Source organism: Vitis vinifera, chromosome 13 (assembly GCF_030704535.1).
Source record: "Vitis vinifera cultivar Pinot Noir 40024 chromosome 13, ASM3070453v1".
Lineage (NCBI taxonomy): Eukaryota > Viridiplantae > Streptophyta > Magnoliopsida > Vitales > Vitaceae > Vitis > Vitis vinifera.
Genome location: NC_081817.1, coordinates 9,794,864 through 9,811,650, shown reverse-complemented (window position 1 = coordinate 9,811,650; position 16,787 = coordinate 9,794,864). Strand labels below are relative to the sequence as shown.

The following is a 16,787-nucleotide window of genomic DNA, read 5'->3' as shown; positions in this document are numbered from 1 at the left end:
ACCAACCAGAACCCAACATCCTTCCCAATTTCCAAAATGAGAAGAACAAAAAAAAAAAGGACTCAATAGTAGAACCTACAAATCTAATGTACTATGTTGAAACTTAATTGCCTGAAGTTGAAGCTTTTGCTTGATTATCTGTGGTTGGAAATGGAAGGGCCTGGCCAAATTTCAGTATACATGCAGTTTCATAAACAAGGTGGAGTTACAAAATCGCTTGAGCATCCAAATATGCATCGCATGAGAAACACCAAAAAGATAAATCACTGTTCACAAAGTCAAAAGAGGAAACTAATGGAGTTGGTGTAGAGCTTCCATCCGATGATGTCAAACAAGGATTTGAACTTGTTTTTACATTTAGCTCATTCCCAGAACTCTGAACACCAACCAATAACTGGTGCGGGGGCGGGACAACACCATACACCTTACATGAGGAAGCCCTGCAACAGTGAAAAAATGACCAGAAGTCATTACCTAAATCAAACTACCATATGATGTGAATTTATATAAATTCTAATATACGAACTTATTCATATAGACCGCATATGAAGAAATATGCATAAATTGATGTGATATTGAAAACAAAATTTTCCACGACCATCACATGGAACTTTACAGGCTGGTTGAAATTCATATTAATAAACATCAGAATAATACTAAAATCTATACTCATTAAATGAAGTGGCACAATATTTTGTGAGGGATAACAGCTGGTAATGATACAGACCTTTTATTACAACAAAATTATAGTATTTAACACAGTCTAAATAGAAGCTATCTATGAAGAAAATAATATTCACATTCCCCTTAGACTATATTTAAGAGGGTTAATCAAATTACCTCCAAACCCATGGTGTGCCAGGAACACCATTCTTTGGCTTTTTTTTTTTTTTTTTGATAGACAAAGAGAAGAAAAATGATTAAAACATGCCTAAAAGGGGGCGCTCCCCATGTACACAGGCAGTATACAAAGAAAGCCAAACCCAAGGCCACAAAAACAACAACAGACTAAAAAGGAAAACAGCTAAACTTCAACCCCATCACCCAAAAAAATCAGAAAGGAAAGATAATCATAATTTAGTATACTCAACTTATAAAATTTAGTATCCATCAATTCACTATAATGAATTAATTTCAAAATTTCCTCCCTCCTCACCTGTGATCCAAGTTTCAGATATGAACAAGATTTAAAAATACTGTTTCAATTCACTTAATTATAAATCCAAAATACCCGGTTCCACATTCAAATAAATTGGTACTAGAATGAGCCCTGCCCCACTACTATGTGTGCCTGTTTTCTCCTCCCTCTTTCATAATTTTGACTTGAGCTACTTCAAAGGAAAAACAAAATAACACCCACTTCAAGGGAAAAACAAAATAACACCACAATGTTTTTTTCCTTAACAAAGATAAATAAAAATATGTTATGCCAATATAAGAACATAATTCTTAACCATTTGATGTTTGGGGCATGTAAGCCATTTCCATGTGAGCCTTAGAAGTTCAGAATAGTGAGAGATTCTCTCTCTCTCTCTCTCTATCTTCTTCTATTTTTTATGCAGTAAGGACTTGTCACTTTAAACACATTGATTTCAAAAATAAACAAAACAAATAGAATGTAAAAAAGAGTATTGTCCATTTCTTTCAATATACTTGTAACAGAGAATTAAGGACTCACAAATGAGGGTTGGCATCAATCTTGCTGAAAAAATCTCCACCAATGGGATGCAAAGAGCTTATTAATCTGTTCAGGACAACATCTATATCCACATTGAAATATTGTGTATATGATGAGATGCTAAAAACTCCCTTCTAGTTGCTCATTGATTGTTGTGGTCCATCTCCTTCTGCATGAACCGACATATAGAAAGATCATCTGAACCGACGACCTTTATCCCAAAAAGAAAAGAAAAAAGGAAGTGATTAGAACGGAATGCATTAGGTGCGAAGTCATACTCGTTTCTGAAGAAATATATGCAAGGAAAGCCGGAAACATACCCACAAACAAGGTTGGCAAAACCCATAATAATTCCAGAGGCAAAGATTGCATATCCGACTCTAAGGGACTCTGGTGCATAAATATTGGATGCAGGCACACTCTTTAGCTTTGTTTGAAGAATGATTGCCACAATAACTCCATATATAGCAACAACCTCACAGAATATGACACTAAGAACCGAACACCCCAAAAGAGAAAATGACCAAAAAAAAATAAGTCAAAACCATCATTTCTTAAGGGGTCTGCATTTTGTAGTATCGTTGTGCATAAAGTGCAGCAAAAGAAGTCTAATTTTTGTTCACAAAAAACATTCTACAATTCTCCAAAGTGGAGGATTACTTTCCTTTTCATTTTGTTTTTTCTTATGCTTTGAAGAAAACTTGGATAAGCGCAATGTGTTCATCTCCTATTATGCAACTACTTCGCTAGCATATTAACATGATACATGACTCATCCAACACACAAAAATCCTCTTTTTGGTGTTTTCATTTTCCACCAGGCTTTTCCATGCACACACGAAGGCAAAAGTACCAAGACATTAACTCACCCAAGCCACAAATGGACATCTACATTGCATAGATGCAACTCTGCAATTAAAATAACTACTGTAGGCGACTAGAAAAAAAAATTCCTCTTATTGGCTTTTATTTTTCCTTTTATATTGTTCTCTCAACAATACCAGAAGTGGTCAACTACTTTCAGCCACAATCATAACTTTACTTGGGAAGTGACATATATCAAACATGTGGGAACAAGGTTGGCATAAGGGAAAACAAATAACCGCACTACTCACTACATGCGAGCTCTAGTTTGGTGGCAATTCATATCTGACCATCATTAGCAAGTGAAGGGGGGGGGGGGGCTTTTTTATAAATGACTTTTTTATAAAATTGAAATCAATGTTGTATACATAACTTTGAAAAACGTGAGTCCAAGGAAGCCAAGAGTCCAACAAGGCAAAAGACAAAAAGTGCAATATATCTGAGTACTAAGAGGATAACTACAACAATATAACTGCATCTGATCCTCACTATCTTTAGATTTGATTCCACTATTTTTTAACTATGCTCTAATAGTTATATCCCCATTATTCCATATCCCATTGCAATTTACAGTTGGTTATTCCATCAAAAGGCCATCTCCTACCACTATTGCAAAGCAACAAGGTTTTTTACACCCTCTTCTTCTAAACAATACTGTGAACAAATTATTCTTAATAATTTTCTCTTCCTCTGTTTCTTCTTCATGATATTTTTGGTATTCAGCCACTTTAAGCTTGCTTTGGTATTCAGCCACTTTAATATTATTATTATTTATTTTTCTAACTTCTTTTGTCCACATCTCAATTTTTATCAGAAACTGATTATAATAACTTGTGATCATATTCCTTTCAGATCATGACTAGGGGCTATACAACCAAAGAAATTAAGAAATTCTTATTATTCCAATTACAGGCATTGTATTGTCTAACATCAACTTCACATGAAGTACAAAGGGAATTAGAGTTTGAAATACAGTTCTAGACCTATTTCAATAGCTGTTATAACTGCTATGACCAGAAGCTTTATGCATATTATTCATTACTCTATTTCTTCCTTTCAGAGACCTTATACCTTCTAAGAGGGTGCATACCACAGGATAATACATCAAGTACTTGAACAGTCAACAAGTACCCATCTTGGATGACAGAGAAAAACAAGAATTTCAAAGATGCATAAAACCTTATAATAAGAACCTCCCTTCACTCCACTAGGCACATATCTACATTGCAAGAGACAAAAAATAAATAAATAAATGGCCGCTAAAAAACACTAGGGTTTCAATATTAATGAATTCCAACACATTGAAGCAGCAGGAATAATCCAAAGGAACAAACAGGTTATAATCCAAATGAAAAAATAAAAATAAAGTCTATTACAATTCTATAGTGCCGATACTTTGTGAATTTAGCAGCAATCTTGAATGAGTCTTCAAATTAAGCTCAAAACAAGCAAGTATTGCATAGGAAATGAGCACAAAAATCTTCAGTTCATCAAAGTAAATGAGGAATACCAATAATATTATAGAATATCAACATGAACCATACTGAAATATTGGCCGCAATATTGATATTGATTTGTCCAAATGTATGTTCAGTAAGATTTCAGAATTGACACTCATTGATATTGATGGTAAATAGGCGTATCAGCTTATCCTACGACCATGTAACCTATGCCCGGACAATCTAGCAAGTGGTGGCATAATTCAATTTTTTTTACACATGGAAGTTGTCAGTTACCTCTCATTAATAAGCCAATCAATGTAATACCACATCAATGATCCATAAAACCAGCGAGAAAAAAAAGAAAGAAAGAAAGTTGAAGTACTCATCTAATCAGATTTTTTGAAGTAATCGGAGGAGCTTTGATGGCACCAATTAAAATACTTCCAGTTATATAAATTCCCCTAAAAATGCAGCAATAACGCAACCATCAAAACAACGATCCAACAAAAAAAAAAAATCAAATATAATGTATCGATTTAACCTAAACCTCCCCTGGTTTGACAAGAATGCAAAAATTTTATTAGTTGTTCTATTTTGGTGGATTTTGCAGGGGAGGAAGGGAAAAGAAAGTACCAAGCGGCACCCAAGACGGAAACGCCGATGCCGATGGCGATACCGATGACGGAGAAAGTGGAGGGTGAGATCTGAACCAATGCGCGAGACCATGAGCTCGATGCACCCACCATTGATTCTGATTACCAATTTTCCCCGGATCTGATCTTCGTTTCAGAAATTAGGGTTTCTGGATCAAGTAATTTGGGGAAAAGGTTATGAAAATGGGAGACGAGAATGTTACAAAAATGAAAGAGGTTAGGTTTTACAACATTTTGGGTTTCTGAGATTGAGAATGGGAGAGAGAAAGGGAAAAGCAGAATACGAGAGAGATATTGGTTTTGTGGATTTTCGAAGGGTTTTTCTCTTTTGAATTTTCAGATGTGGAACGCTTAGCTGGCAAGATGAAGGGTATTTTTGGTATTGAAATACACATAAGCTGAAAGTGCATGATTCTCCAAATATTTTCTAATTACATTATCAATTTTGAAATATGTAAAATTGGGTTCTCAAAACAATATTATTACCATATTGGCACATGAAAACACAACTTTCCCAAAAATCAATGGTGGTGTTTATTACAACTTGGACAAAAGACAAAATGATTATTTTTGGAAACAAGTTTTTATTTGATGCAGATTGAAAAATGCTTTTAAAATTAAACAATTCACCAAATAAACTTATTTTCGAAAAATAATAATATTGAAGGGTGGGAAAACAGGCCCTACTCCTAGGCTCCTAGCTCCCTTAGAATGAGTAAGGTTGCTTCACATGCAAGTAAAAAACAATCACCCCATTGCTCACACGTGACTCGTGAGGTAATTACTTAGTGGAAACTGTGGAATTGTTGGTTTGTTTTTTTTTACCAGATTAACTCGTGTTTTTTTTATTTATCAAAATGTCTAAATGAATTTTAAACAATTGAAAAATCAACTGACGAGTTATGTACTTTATCTTTTTTTTTTTTACTAAATTAAAGTTCTCCAATGGCCATTAGGAACATTGTCGGGAATCACTTTATTAAAAAGTCAACAATTAACATGTTGCATGTTTTTGCCATGGGTTATGCTAGGGTACCGAAAAGTGCTTTTTCGGTACCATACCCACTTTTTTGGGCTCATAAGATGAAGACACATGGCATGCAAAAATAATAAAAAACTATACAAAACCAATTCTTCAGGTCACCAACCGGTTGCCATGGGAATTAATCCCATGCAACACACATTTTTACATCCATTACAATAACCAATTATAAATTCCTGTTTAATGTAATTATTTTGTTTGGGGAATTTTTTTTGTGCAACAGAAAAATAAAGAGAAATTTGAAAAAATAAATAGCAGATTTTTGTTGTAATATAAAGTGATTAAACCCAAGATAAAAATTAAATTTTAAATAAAAAAAAATTCAAACTAATTTGGTGATAAAATTTATAAATTAAGGAAAAGTAAATATAATTTATTTTAACATCAAATAATTTGTTGACAAAATTTGAAAAATATTTGAAGTGTGAAAAGCAATATAATTTGTTTATGAAGTGAAAAAAAAAAGAAAAAATATAAATAAATTATATAAAACAAAAATATTAAATTTATATTAAATTAATTGTGTACTAATTATTAATTGATAATATATGACCAAATTATTTCTTAGCGTTTAAATTGAATTACACAAAAAAATTAGTTGAAATATTGAAAATACGAAAAATGTATAATTACTAACCATATGAAAATCAAAACGCCTCACAATATTTTTTCGTACATTTCCATTTTGAATTTTGAAGACTCCATTTCACACCCTCATACAAGCGGAGAATGGTGAGGGTTTCTTACAGTCTTCGTACCCCGTCCAATTTTATAATATTTTTAGATTTGGATTTTTCCGGGACTCATTCAAACACCGCCTAAGTGGAATCAACCTATTTAAACAATACCCAAGCAATATGAAGTCCAAAAATAATTTTAAAACTTCAAAGAAGTGGAGATTTGGGAGAGTATGAAGAATGTGAGGATTCCTCACATTCTGCGTACCTTGTCTAATTTTTTAATATTTTTGGCTTTTAATTTTTCCGGGACTCATTCGAACACCACCTAAGTGGAATCAACCTATTTAGACAATATCCAAGGCATATGAAGTCCAACCAAAATTTTTAAAACTTCAAATAAGTGGAGATTTGGGAGGGTACGAAGAATGTGAGGAATCCTCACATTCTTTGTACCTTTTCTAATTTTTTAGTATTTTTAGCTTTTAATTTTTTCGGGACTTATTCGAACACCGCCTAAGTGGAATCAACCTATTTAAACAATATCCAAGGCAAATGAAGTCCAAAAAAATTTTTACAACTTCAAAGAAGTGGAGATTTGGGAGGGTACGAAGAATGTGAGGATTCCTCACATTCTTCGTACCCTTGTGAATTTTTTAGTATTTTTCGATTACGATTTTTCCGGATATCATTTGACCACTTTCTAAGTGTAACGGAGCTATTTGAACAACATCCAAGGCATATGATGTCCCAAAAAATTTTTAAAAGTCCAACGATGTGGAGATTTGCGAGGGCACGAAGAATGTGAGGATTCCTCACATCCTTCGTACCCTTGTGAATTTTTTAGTATTTTTGCATTTCGATTTTTCCGGATATCATTTGACCACCTCCTAAGTGTAACGGTCCTATTCAAACAACGTCCAAGCCATATGATGCCCCAAAAAATTTTAAAAAGCCCAAAGAAGTGGAGATTTGGGAGGGTACGAAGAACGTGAGGATTCCTCACATTCTTCGTACCCTTGTGAATTTTTTAGTATTTTTCGATTTCGATTTTTCAGGATATCATTTGACCACCTTCTGAGTGTAACGGAGCTATTCAAACTACATCAAAGGCATATGATGTCCCAAAAAAATTTTAAAAGTCCAAAGATGTGGAAATTTGGGAGGGTACGAAGAATGTGAGGATTCCTCACATTCTTCGTACCCTTGTAAATTTTTTAGTATTTTTCGAATCCAATTTTTCCGGATATCATTTGACTACCTTCTAAGTGTAACGGACCTATTTAAACAACATCCAAGCCATATGATGCCCCAAAAAAATTTTAACAAGTCCAAAGAAGTGGAGATTTGAGAGGGTACGAAGAATGTGAGGAATCCTCACATTCTTCGTACCCTTGTGAATTTTTTAGTATTTTTGGATTTCGATATTTCTGGAAATCATTTGACCACCTTCTGAGTGTAACGGAGCTATTCAAACAACATCCAAGCCATATGATGTCCCAAAAAATTTTTAAAAGTCCAAAGATGTGGAGATTTGGGAGGGTACGAAGAATGTGAGGAATCCTCACATTCTTCGTACCCTTGTGAATTTTTTAGTATTTTTGGAATTGGATATTTCCGGATATCATTTGACCACCTTCTAAGTGTAACGGAGCTATTAAAACAACATCCAAGCCATATGATGTCCCAAAAAATTTTAAAAGTCCAAAGATGTGGAGATTTGGGAGGGTACGAAGAATGTCAGGATTCCTCACATTCTTCGTACCCTTGTGAATTTTTTAGTATTTTTAGATTTCGATTTTTCTGGATATCATTCGACCACCTTCTAAGTGTAACGAATCTATTCAAACAACATCCAAGCCATATGATGTCCCAAAAAATTTTTAAAAGTCCAAAGATGTGGAGATTTGAGAGGGTACGAAGAATGTGAGGATTCCTCACATTCTTCGTACCCTTGTGAATTTTTTTGTATTTTTCGATTACGATTTTTCCGGATATCATTTGACTACCTTCTAAGTGTAACGGACCTATTTAAAGAACGTCCAAGCCATATGATGCCCCAAAAAATTTTAAAAAGCCAAAAGAAGTGGAGATTTGGGAGGGTACGAAGAATGTGAGGATTCCTCACATTCTTCGTACCCTTGTGAATTTTTTAGTATTTTCCCATTCCAATTTTTCCGGATATCATTTGACCACCTTCTAAGTGTAACGGAGCTATTCCAACAACATCCAAGGCATATGATGTCCCAAAAAATTTTTAAAAGTCCAAAGATGCGGAGATTTGGGAGGGTACAAAGAATGTGCGGATTCCTCACATTCTTCGTACCCTTGTGAATTTTTTATTATTTTTGGATTTCGATTTTTCCGGATATCATTTGACCACCTTCTAAGTGTAACGGACCTATTTAAACAACGTCCAAGCCATATGATGCCCCAAAAAATTTTAAAAAGGCCAAAGAAGTGGAGATTGGGAGGGTACGAAGAATGTGAGGATTCCTCACATTCTTCGTACCCTTGTGAATATTTTAGTATTTTTCGATTTCGATTTTTCCGGATATCATTTGACCACCTTCTAAGTGTAATGGACCTATTTAAACAACGACCAAGCCATATGATGCCCCAAAAAATTTTAAAAAGCCCAAAGAAGTGGAGATTTGGGAGGGGACGAAGAATGTGATGATTCCTCACATTCTTCATACCCTTGTGAATTTTTTTAGTATTTTTGGCTTTCGATTTTTCCGGATATCATTTGACCACCTTCTAAGTGTAACGGAGCTATTCAAACAACATCTAAGGCATATGATCTCCCAAAAAATTTTTAAATGTCCAAAGATGTGGAGATTTGGAAGGGTACGAAGGATGTGAGGAATCCTCACATTCTTCGTACCCTTGTGAATTTTTTTAGTATTTTTGGATTTCGATTTTTCCGGATATCATTTGACCACCTTCTAAGTGTAATGGAGCTATTCAAACAACATCTAAGGCATATGATGTCCCAAAAATTTTTTAAAAGTCTAAATATGTGGAGATTTCGGAGGGTACGAAGAATGTGAGAATTCCTCACATCCTTCGTACCCTAGTGAATTTTTTAGTATTTTAGGATTTCGATATTTTCGGATATCATTTGACCTCCTTCTAAGTGTAACGGAGCTTTTCAAACAACATCCAAGGCATATGATGTCCCAAAAAAATTTTAAAAGTCCAAAGATGTGGAGATTTGGGAGGGTACGAAGAATGTGAGGATTCCTCACATTCTTCGTACCCTTATGAATTTTTTTAGTATTTTTGGATTTCGATTTTTCCGGATATCATTTGACCACCTTCTAAGTGTAACGGAGCTATTAAAACAACATCCAAGCCATATGATGTCCCAAAAAATTTTAAAAGTCCAAAGATGTGGAGATTTGGGAGGGTACGAAGAATGTCAGGATTCCTCACATTCTTCGTACCCTTGTGAATTTTTTAGTATTTTTGGATTTCGATTTTTTTGGATATCATTTGACCTCCTTCTAAGTGTAACGGACCTATTTAAACAACGTCCAAGCCATATGATGCCCCAAAAAATTTTAAAAAGCCCAAAGAAGTGGAGATTTGGGAGGGTACGAAGAATGTGAGGATTCCTCACATTCTTCGTACCCTTGTGAATTTTTTAGTATTTTTCGATTTCGATTTTTCGGGATATCATTTGACCACCTTCTGAGTGTAACGGAGCTATTCAAACAACATCCAAGGCATATGATGTCCCAAAAAAATTTTAAAAGTCCAAAGATGTGGAAATTTGGGAGGGTATGAAGAATGTGAGGATTCCTCACATTCTTCGTACCCTTGTGAATTTTTTAGTATTTTGTGATTTCGATTTTTTTGGATATCATTTGACCTCCTTCTAAGTGTAACGGACCTATTTAAACAACGTCCAAGCCATATGATGCCCCAAAAAATTTTTAAAAGGCCAAAGAAGTGGAGATTTGGAAGGGTACGAAGAATGTGAGGATTCCTCACACTCTTCGTACCCTTGTGAATTTTTTAGTATTTTTCGATTACGATTTTTCCGGATATCATTTGACCACCTTCTAAGTGTAACGGAGCTATTCAAACAACATCCAAGGCATATGATGTCCCAAAAAATTTTTAAAAGTCCAAAGATGTGGAGATTTGCGAGGGTACGAAGAATGTGAGGAATCCTCACATTCTTCGTACCCTTGTGAATTTTTTAGTATTTTTGGATTTCGATATTTCTGGAAATCATTTGACCACCTTCTGAGTGTAACGGAGCTATTCAAACAACATCCAAGCCATATGATGTCCCAAAAAATTTTTAAAAGTCCAAAGATGTGGAGATTTGGGAGGGTACGAAGAATGTGAGGAATCCTCACATTCTTCGTACCCTTGTGAATTTTTTAGTATTTTTGGAATTGGATATTTCCGGATATCATTTGACCACCTTCTAAGTGTAACGGAGCTATTAAAACAACATCCAAGCCATATGATGTCCCAAAAAATTTTAAAAGTCCAAAGATGTGGAGATTTGGGAGGGTACGAAGAATGTCAGGATTCCTCACATTCTTCGTACCCTTGTGAATTTTTTAGTATTTTTAGATTTCGATTTTTCTGGATATCATTCGACCACCTTCTAAGTGTAACGAATCTATTCAAACAACATCCAAGCCATATGATGTCCCAAAAAATTTTTAAAAGTCCAAAGATGTGGAGATTTGAGAGGGTACGAAGAATGTGAGGATTCCTCACATTCTTCGTACCCTTGTGAATTTTTTTGTATTTTTCGATTACGATTTTTCCGGATATCATTTGACTACCTTCTAAGTGTAACGGACCTATTTAAAGAACGTCCAAGCCATATGATGCCCCAAAAAATTTTAAAAAGCCAAAAGAAGTGGAGATTTGGGAGGGTACGAAGAATGTGAGGATTCCTCACATTCTTCGTACCCTTGTGAATTTTTTAGTATTTTCCCATTCCAATTTTTCCGGATATCATTTGACCACCTTCTAAGTGTAACGGAGCTATTCCAACAACATCCAAGGCATATGATGTCCCAAAAAATTTTTAAAAGTCCAAAGATGCGGAGATTTGGGAGGGTACAAAGAATGTGCGGATTCCTCACATTCTTCGTACCCTTGTGAATTTTTTATTATTTTTGGATTTCGATTTTTCCGGATATCATTTGACCACCTTCTAAGTGTAACGGACCTATTTAAACAACGTCCAAGCCATATGATGCCCCAAAAAATTTTAAAAAGGCCAAAGAAGTGGAGATTGGGAGGGTACGAAGAATGTGAGGATTCCTCACATTCTTCGTACCCTTGTGAATATTTTAGTATTTTTCGATTTCGATTTTTCCGGATATCATTTGACCACCTTCTAAGTGTAATGGACCTATTTAAACAACGACCAAGCCATATGATGCCCCAAAAAATTTTAAAAAGCCCAAAGAAGTGGAGATTTGGGAGGGGACGAAGAATGTGATGATTCCTCACATTCTTCATACCCTTGTGAATTTTTTTAGTATTTTTGGCTTTCGATTTTTCCGGATATCATTTGACCACCTTCTAAGTGTAACGGAGCTATTCAAACAACATCTAAGGCATATGATCTCCCAAAAAATTTTTAAATGTCCAAAGATGTGGAGATTTGGAAGGGTACGAAGGATGTGAGGAATCCTCACATTCTTCGTACCCTTGTGAATTTTTTTAGTATTTTTGGATTTCGATTTTTCCGGATATCATTTGACCACCTTCTAAGTGTAATGGAGCTATTCAAACAACATCTAAGGCATATGATGTCCCAAAAATTTTTTAAAAGTCTAAATATGTGGAGATTTCGGAGGGTACGAAGAATGTGAGAATTCCTCACATCCTTCGTACCCTAGTGAATTTTTTAGTATTTTAGGATTTCGATATTTTCGGATATCATTTGACCTCCTTCTAAGTGTAACGGAGCTTTTCAAACAACATCCAAGGCATATGATGTCCCAAAAAAATTTTAAAAGTCCAAAGATGTGGAGATTTGGGAGGGTACGAAGAATGTGAGGATTCCTCACATTCTTCGTACCCTTATGAATTTTTTTAGTATTTTTGGATTTCGATTTTTCCGGATATCATTTGACCACCTTCTAAGTGTAACGGTGCTATTCAAAAACCATCTAAGGCATATGATGTCCCAAAAAATTTTTAAAAGTCCAAAGATGTGGAGATTTGGGAGGGTACGAAGAATGTGAGGATTCCTCACATCCTTCGTACCCTTGTGAATTTTTTTAATATTTTTGGATTTCGATTTTTCCGGATATCATTTGACCTCCTTCTAAGTGTAACGGAGCTATTCAAATAACATCCAAGGCATATGATGTCCCAAAAAATTTTTAAAAGTCCAAAGATGTGGAGATTTGGGAGGGTACGAAGAATGTGAGGATTCCTCACATTCTTCGTACCCTTGTGAATTTTTTTAGTATTTTTGGATTTCGATTTTTTGGGATATCTTTTGACCACCTTCTAAGTGTAACGGAGCTATTCAAAAAACATCCACGGCATATGATGTCCCAAAAAATTTTTAAAAGTCCAAAGATGTGGAGATTTGGGAGGGTACGAAGAATGTGAGGATTCCTCACATCCTTCGTACCCTTGTGAATTTTTTTAGTATTTTTGGATTTCGATTTTTCCGGATAACATTTGACCTCCTTCTAAGTGTAACGGAGCTATTCACACAGCATCCAAGGCATATGATGTCCCAAAAAAATTTTAAAAGTCCAAAGATGTGGAGATTTGGGAGGGTACGAAGAATGTGAGGATTCCTCACATTCTTCGTACCCTTGTGAATTTTTTAGTATTTTTCGATTACGATTTTTCCGGATATCATTTGACCACTTTCTAAGTGTAACGGAGCTATTTGAACAACATCCAAGGCATATGATGTCCCAAAAAATTTTTAAAAGTCCAACGATGTGGAGATTTGCGAGGGCACGAAGAATGTGAGGATTCCTCACATCCTTCGTACCCTTGTGAATTTTTTAGTATTTTTGCATTTCGATTTTTCCGGATATCATTTGACCACCTCCTAAGTGTAACGGTCCTATTCAAACAACGTCCAAGCCATATGATGCCCCAAAAAATTTTAAAAAGCCCAAAGAAGTGGAGATTTGGGAGGGTACGAAGAACGTGAGGATTCCTCACATTCTTCGTACCCTTGTGAATTTTTTAGTATTTTTCGATTTCGATTTTTCAGGATATCATTTGACCACCTTCTGAGTGTAACGGAGCTATTCAAACTACATCAAAGGCATATGATGTCCCAAAAAAATTTTAAAAGTCCAAAGATGTGGAAATTTTGGAGGGTACGAAGAATGTGAGGATTCCTCACATTCTTCGTACCCTTGTGAATTTTTTAGTATTTTTGGATTTCGATTTTTTTGGATATCATTTGACCTCCTTCTAAGTGTAACGGACCTATTTAAACAACGTCCAAGCCATATGATGCCCCAAAAAATTTTAAAAAGCCCAAAGAAGTGGAGATTTGGGAGGGTACGAAGAATGTGAGGATTCCTCACATTCTTCGTACCCTTGTGAATTTTTTAGTATTTTTCGATTTCGATTTTTCGGGATATCATTTGACCACCTTCTGAGTGTAACGGAGCTATTCAAACAACATCCAAGGCATATGATGTCCCAAAAAAATTTTAAAAGTCCAAAGATGTGGAAATTTGGGAGGGTATGAAGAATGTGAGGATTCCTCACATTCTTCGTACCCTTGTGAATTTTTTAGTATTTTGTGATTTCGATTTTTTTGGATATCATTTGACCTCCTTCTAAGTGTAACGGACCTATTTAAACAACGTCCAAGCCATATGATGCCCCAAAAAATTTTTAAAAGGCCAAAGAAGTGGAGATTTGGAAGGGTACGAAGAATGTGAGGATTCCTCACACTCTTCGTACCCTTGTGAATTTTTTAGTATTTTTCGATTACGATTTTTCCGGATATCATTTGACCACCTTCTAAGTGTAACGGAGCTATTCAAACAACATCCAAGGCATATGATGTCCCAAAAAATTTTTAAAAGTCCAAAGATGTGGAGATTTGCGAGGGTACGAAGAATGTGAGGAATCCTCACATTCTTCGTACCCTTGTGAATTTTTTAGTATTTTTGGATTTCGATATTTCTGGAAATCATTTGACCACCTTCTGAGTGTAACGGAGCTATTCAAACAACATCCAAGCCATATGATGTCCCAAAAAATTTTTAAAAGTCCAAAGATGTGGAGATTTGGGAGGGTACGAAGAATGTGAGGAATCCTCACATTCTTCGTACCCTTGTGAATTTTTTAGTATTTTTGGAATTGGATATTTCCGGATATCATTTGACCACCTTCTAAGTGTAACGGAGCTATTAAAACAACATCCAAGCCATATGATGTCCCAAAAAATTTTAAAAGTCCAAAGATGTGGAGATTTGGGAGGGTACGAAGAATGTCAGGATTCCTCACATTCTTCGTACCCTTGTGAATTTTTTAGTATTTTTGGATTTCGATTTTTTTGGATATCATTTGACCTCCTTCTAAGTGTAACGGACCTATTTAAACAACGTCCAAGCCATATGATGCCCCAAAAAATTTTAAAAAGCCCAAAGAAGTGGAGATTTGGGAGGGTACGAAGAATGTGAGGATTCCTCACATTCTTCGTACCCTTGTGAATTTTTTAGTATTTTTCGATTTCGATTTTTCGGGATATCATTTGACCACCTTCTGAGTGTAACGGAGCTATTCAAACAACATCCAAGGCATATGATGTCCCAAAAAAATTTTAAAAGTCCAAAGATGTGGAAATTTGGGAGGGTATGAAGAATGTGAGGATTCCTCACATTCTTCGTACCCTTGTGAATTTTTTAGTATTTTGTGATTTCGATTTTTTTGGATATCATTTGACCTCCTTCTAAGTGTAACGGACCTATTTAAACAACGTCCAAGCCATATGATGCCCCAAAAAATTTTTAAAAGGCCAAAGAAGTGGAGATTTGGAAGGGTACGAAGAATGTGAGGATTCCTCACACTCTTCGTACCCTTGTGAATTTTTTAGTATTTTTCGATTACGATTTTTCCGGATATCATTTGACCACCTTCTAAGTGTAACGGAGCTATTCAAACAACATCCAAGGCATATGATGTCCCAAAAAATTTTTAAAAGTCCAAAGATGTGGAGATTTGCGAGGGTACGAAGAATGTGAGGAATCCTCACATTCTTCGTACCCTTGTGAATTTTTTAGTATTTTTGGATTTCGATATTTCTGGAAATCATTTGACCACCTTCTGAGTGTAACGGAGCTATTCAAACAACATCCAAGCCATATGATGTCCCAAAAAATTTTTAAAAGTCCAAAGATGTGGAGATTTGGGAGGGTACGAAGAATGTGAGGAATCCTCACATTCTTCGTACCCTTGTGAATTTTTTAGTATTTTTGGAATTGGATATTTCCGGATATCATTTGACCACCTTCTAAGTGTAACGGAGCTATTAAAACAACATCCAAGCCATATGATGTCCCAAAAAATTTTAAAAGTCCAAAGATGTGGAGATTTGGGAGGGTACGAAGAATGTCAGGATTCCTCACATTCTTCGTACCCTTGTGAATTTTTTAGTATTTTTAGATTTCGATTTTTCTGGATATCATTCGACCACCTTCTAAGTGTAACGAATCTATTCAAACAACATCCAAGCCATATGATGTCCCAAAAAATTTTTAAAAGTCCAAAGATGTGGAGATTTGAGAGGGTACGAAGAATGTGAGGATTCCTCACATTCTTCGTACCCTTGTGAATTTTTTTGTATTTTTCGATTACGATTTTTCCGGATATCATTTGACTACCTTCTAAGTGTAACGGACCTATTTAAAGAACGTCCAAGCCATATGATGCCCCAAAAAATTTTAAAAAGCCAAAAGAAGTGGAGATTTGGGAGGGTACGAAGAATGTGAGGATTCCTCACATTCTTCGTACCCTTGTGAATTTTTTAGTATTTTCCCATTCCAATTTTTCCGGATATCATTTGACCACCTTCTAAGTGTAACGGAGCTATTCCAACAACATCCAAGGCATATGATGTCCCAAAAAATTTTTAAAAGTCCAAAGATGCGGAGATTTGGGAGGGTACAAAGAATGTGCGGATTCCTCACATTCTTCGTACCCTTGTGAATTTTTTATTATTTTTGGATTTCGATTTTTCCGGATATCATTTGACCACCTTCTAAGTGTAACGGACCTATTTAAACAACGTCCAAGCCATATGATGCCCCAAAAAATTTTAAAAAGGCCAAAGAAGTGGAGATTGGGAGGGTACGAAGAATGTGAGGATTCCTCACATTCTTCGTACCCTTGTGAATATTTTAGTATTTTTCGATTTCGATTTTTCCGGATATCATTTGACCACCTTCTA

At 35.3% G+C, this 16,787-nt stretch overlaps 1 protein-coding gene across 2 annotated transcripts; it reads right to left on the bottom strand.

Annotated features, from left to right (window-relative positions):
• Positions 1–96: 96 nt before the first annotated feature.
• Positions 97–4,906, bottom strand: LOC100243433 (V-type proton ATPase subunit c''1). 2 transcript variants are annotated; one of them, XM_059742121.1, is made up of 4 exons: positions 4,617–4,906; positions 1,999–2,169; positions 1,679–1,889; positions 97–440 (listed from the first exon to the last, which is right to left on the bottom strand). In XM_059742121.1, exons 1-3 carry the CDS (start codon positions 4,727–4,729, stop codon positions 1,799–1,801), a joined length of 375 nt encoding a protein of 124 aa, XP_059598104.1. In that variant the 5' UTR covers positions 4,730–4,906; the 3' UTR covers positions 97–440; positions 1,679–1,798. The 2 variants fall into 2 exon arrangements, 1 of the variants encoding a protein (XP_059598104.1); XR_787185.3 differs by lacking the exon at positions 1,999–2,169.
• Between the last annotated feature and the right edge of the window lie 11,881 nt (positions 4,907–16,787).

What these genes read in the sequence shown, in the direction of transcription:
- LOC100243433 (XM_059742121.1), bottom strand. Translation starts at nt 4,729, where the DNA reads ATGGTGGGTGCATCGAGCTCATGGTCTCGCGCATTGGTTCAGATCTCA. An exon ending in TCCGTCTTGGGTGCCGCTTG is followed by an intron (nt 2,170 to 4,616) that starts GTACTTTCTTTT and finishes TTCGGTTCTTAG; the next exon opens with TGTCATATTCTGTGAGGTTG. An exon ending in TTTGCCAACCTTGTTTGTGG is followed by an intron (nt 1,890 to 1,998) that starts GTATGTTTCCGG and finishes TTTGGGATAAAG; the next exon opens with GTCGTCGGTTCAGATGATCT.